Here is a 2610-nt window from a genome sequence, read left to right as displayed (position 1 = left end):
GACATAATCATTGGTAATTGGGATCGATTTGACAGACAATAACCACCTGGTTTTGTGTACATGCAAATGAGTACAAGTGAGAGTACACGGAACGTTTCTTTTGGGGTGAAGTTCAGACAGATATCGCGATTATACTTCAATACATCTCAGTCTTGGATCGTAAAACCAATAATGTCCATGTAATTACAATGAATCATGCACCTGGAAATGCTTGCCATCTGTGAGCTGTAATTTGAACATGCATATTCTATAAGCAACGGTAGACAGGCCTATACACGACAAGTTCATGACATTGTTTAGAGTTCATGTCATCAGAAGACTCAGTGTTTGTGACCTATGATCGGAAATCTTTTCTGGTGTGGTAGATCTCGAAACACGGGATGCAACACATAGCAAGTCCACATTGTCGGCAGTATGTCCTCGTCTGTCTTCGCCTTCCCCTCCTGCGGTCCGAACACACGTAGCAGTCAGGACGATGTTGTCGATCTTCGAACTCTGCTGGGAAGTGGCGCTCAGTCAGTCTTGCCTCGTTGTCGGCGATGGGAGGTGACGGTGTCCGACGATAGCGAGATGCTCTGTAGCCGTTCAGCAGACCCTCAATCACCCGACATCTGAAGTCGCGCGTGGACATCTTGTGGCCAGCCATGCGAAATGCGATGTAAGCGTTCACGAGAGCTACTTCCATGGTGAAGTGGTAGGTTACGCGGTATCCCTTGATTTTCTTATGAGGGTAGCGGTAGTAGGACATGCGTTGATCCATTTTGTCCACGCCGTTCATGAACCTGTTGTACACGTCAACAGTTGCTGGCTTCTGAATCGTACGGCGACCTCCTTCGGCGTTCTTACTCCGTATCTGCTTCTGTTTGAGATCGTTGCTGCTGACGGTCGACAGCACGTTCACGAGTTTCACGTCATGCCAAGTCACTGCTGACATCTCCCTCCCTTTGGCGAAAAACACGGGATCGTCACCTTTCGCAAGGTGCAGACCACCACGTCGGATCTCTTCTGGAAGTCCTCGTCGGTTGCTCCTCACCGTTCCACAGGCTCCAAGTCCGTTCCGTGACAGATCCTCGTAGAGCTTTACGGAACTATAATAGTTGTCCATCACGATCACGCGATCCGTGTTGTAGAATGGCTCCGTCAGCTGTTTCACCAGGGCTTCAGTGGCGCTGTCCCCATTGTCTTGTCCCTCGGCTCCGACATACTGCCGCCACCGCAGACAAAATCCCGTTTGGGCGTCACAGAGCATCCAGAATTTTATCCCCCATTTCCGTGGTTTGTTTGGGATGTACTGTCTGTAGGAGATTCTTCCTTTGAACGGCGCCAAGCTCTGGTCGATTGACAGGTATCCCCCGGGAAGGAAATGCTCAAGGTACGTCGGCTGGGACATATCGATGAGAGGGCGCGTCTTGTGAAGGGGGTCGAAACCGGGCTGTCCACGGGGCACGAGCTTCTCGTTGTCATTGAAATGTAGGAAGGTGTTCAATAGCTGAAATCGATTCCTGGAAATGACGTCGGCAAACCCAGGAGTCACTAAGATGTCGGAGTTCGTTTCCCAGTACTGAGGCACAGATGGCTTTGACACCAGTCCCATCGCTATTTGAAGTGCGGTGAAAGCGCGTATCTCCTCCTCATCGGTGTCCAGCCATACGCCGAATCGAGAAGCCTCTGGGAGGGGCGCTGGGCAATCGAAGAATTGTTGCGCATACTTGTTCGTTTCATCTGCTATGTGGGCAAAGATGGAAGTCGGATAGAACTTCGTAAAAAAGTCCACTGGCTCCAATCCTTCAGCGTCGAAAAGTAGTCTGGGTTGGTCGTCATACACTCGTCGACTTGACTTGAATCGCTCGTCAGGCTCAAGTCTCCGCCAATCGTGATCGGAGAGTGGTTCAGCATGAGTTGTTGGATGAGGCGCAGGTAGATCATTGAGGTGGTCATCGTCACCTCCATCAGCTTCGTCGCCTGACGAGTCTTCAAACAGTGATTCACCGTGCTCTTCAAACTCCGGGAGAAGACGTGAGGAATCACGTTCTTCTGTGCTTTCACTGCTACGAGATGATTGCGTGTCTTCTTCCCAGTTGTTATCTACAATATCCTCGATTTCGAAGTCAGAGTCCAACATGAAATCACGGACCTCTTCGGCAGTGAACTCACGCCTTCGCCGTTTTCTCGGTGGAGCCATAGAAGCGAGCACACTTTAGCTCATTCAGGAGAGACTGATAGAGTATTTAGAGATTATGAAGCAGTAACGTTGTTGAATCGCAGGAGAGATCGAGATAAATGATGATCACTGGCAATTTCCCCCTTCTTATGTAAGTCAGTGTGATCAGTTCGGGTGATAGAATAGCAGGATTAAAACTATCAACGTTCGATACCTTCGCCAATCACGTATAAGCAAAGGTTATTATAGCTCTAGAATAAAACTATCGTTTGAAAGACCTGAAAAGAAAGAGTACCGCCTATTTCCAAAACCTAGCCCATAATAAAGACGCGGCACGCGTGAATAGATGTTTCATGGCCACCGCCACCTCACCGCGGATACAATAAGAGTGCCTTATTTGCATAGATGAAAGCGCCTACCGAAAGACCGCCTCAAACAAAAGAAGGCCT

The 2610-nt window shown here is 49.2% G+C and overlaps 1 protein-coding gene across 1 annotated transcript; it reads right to left on the bottom strand.

Moving 5' to 3' along the window:
- Positions 1-334: 334 nt before the first annotated feature.
- LOC139721774 (piggyBac transposable element-derived protein 4-like) lies at positions 335-2182 on the bottom strand. The gene has a single exon (XM_071633097.1). It carries the CDS (start codon positions 2180-2182, stop codon positions 335-337), a length of 1848 nt encoding a protein of 615 aa, XP_071489198.1.
- Between the last annotated feature and the right edge of the window lie 428 nt (positions 2183-2610).

Source organism: Diadema antillarum, unplaced genomic scaffold (assembly GCF_040938485.1).
Source record: "Diadema antillarum isolate AM-2024a unplaced genomic scaffold, OU_Dant_1.0 scf00000150, whole genome shotgun sequence".
NCBI classification, from domain to species: Eukaryota; Metazoa; Echinodermata; class Echinoidea; order Diadematoida; family Diadematidae; genus Diadema; species Diadema antillarum.
Note: the sequence above shows the minus strand (reverse complement) of the source record. Positions and strands in the feature narration are given on the sequence as shown.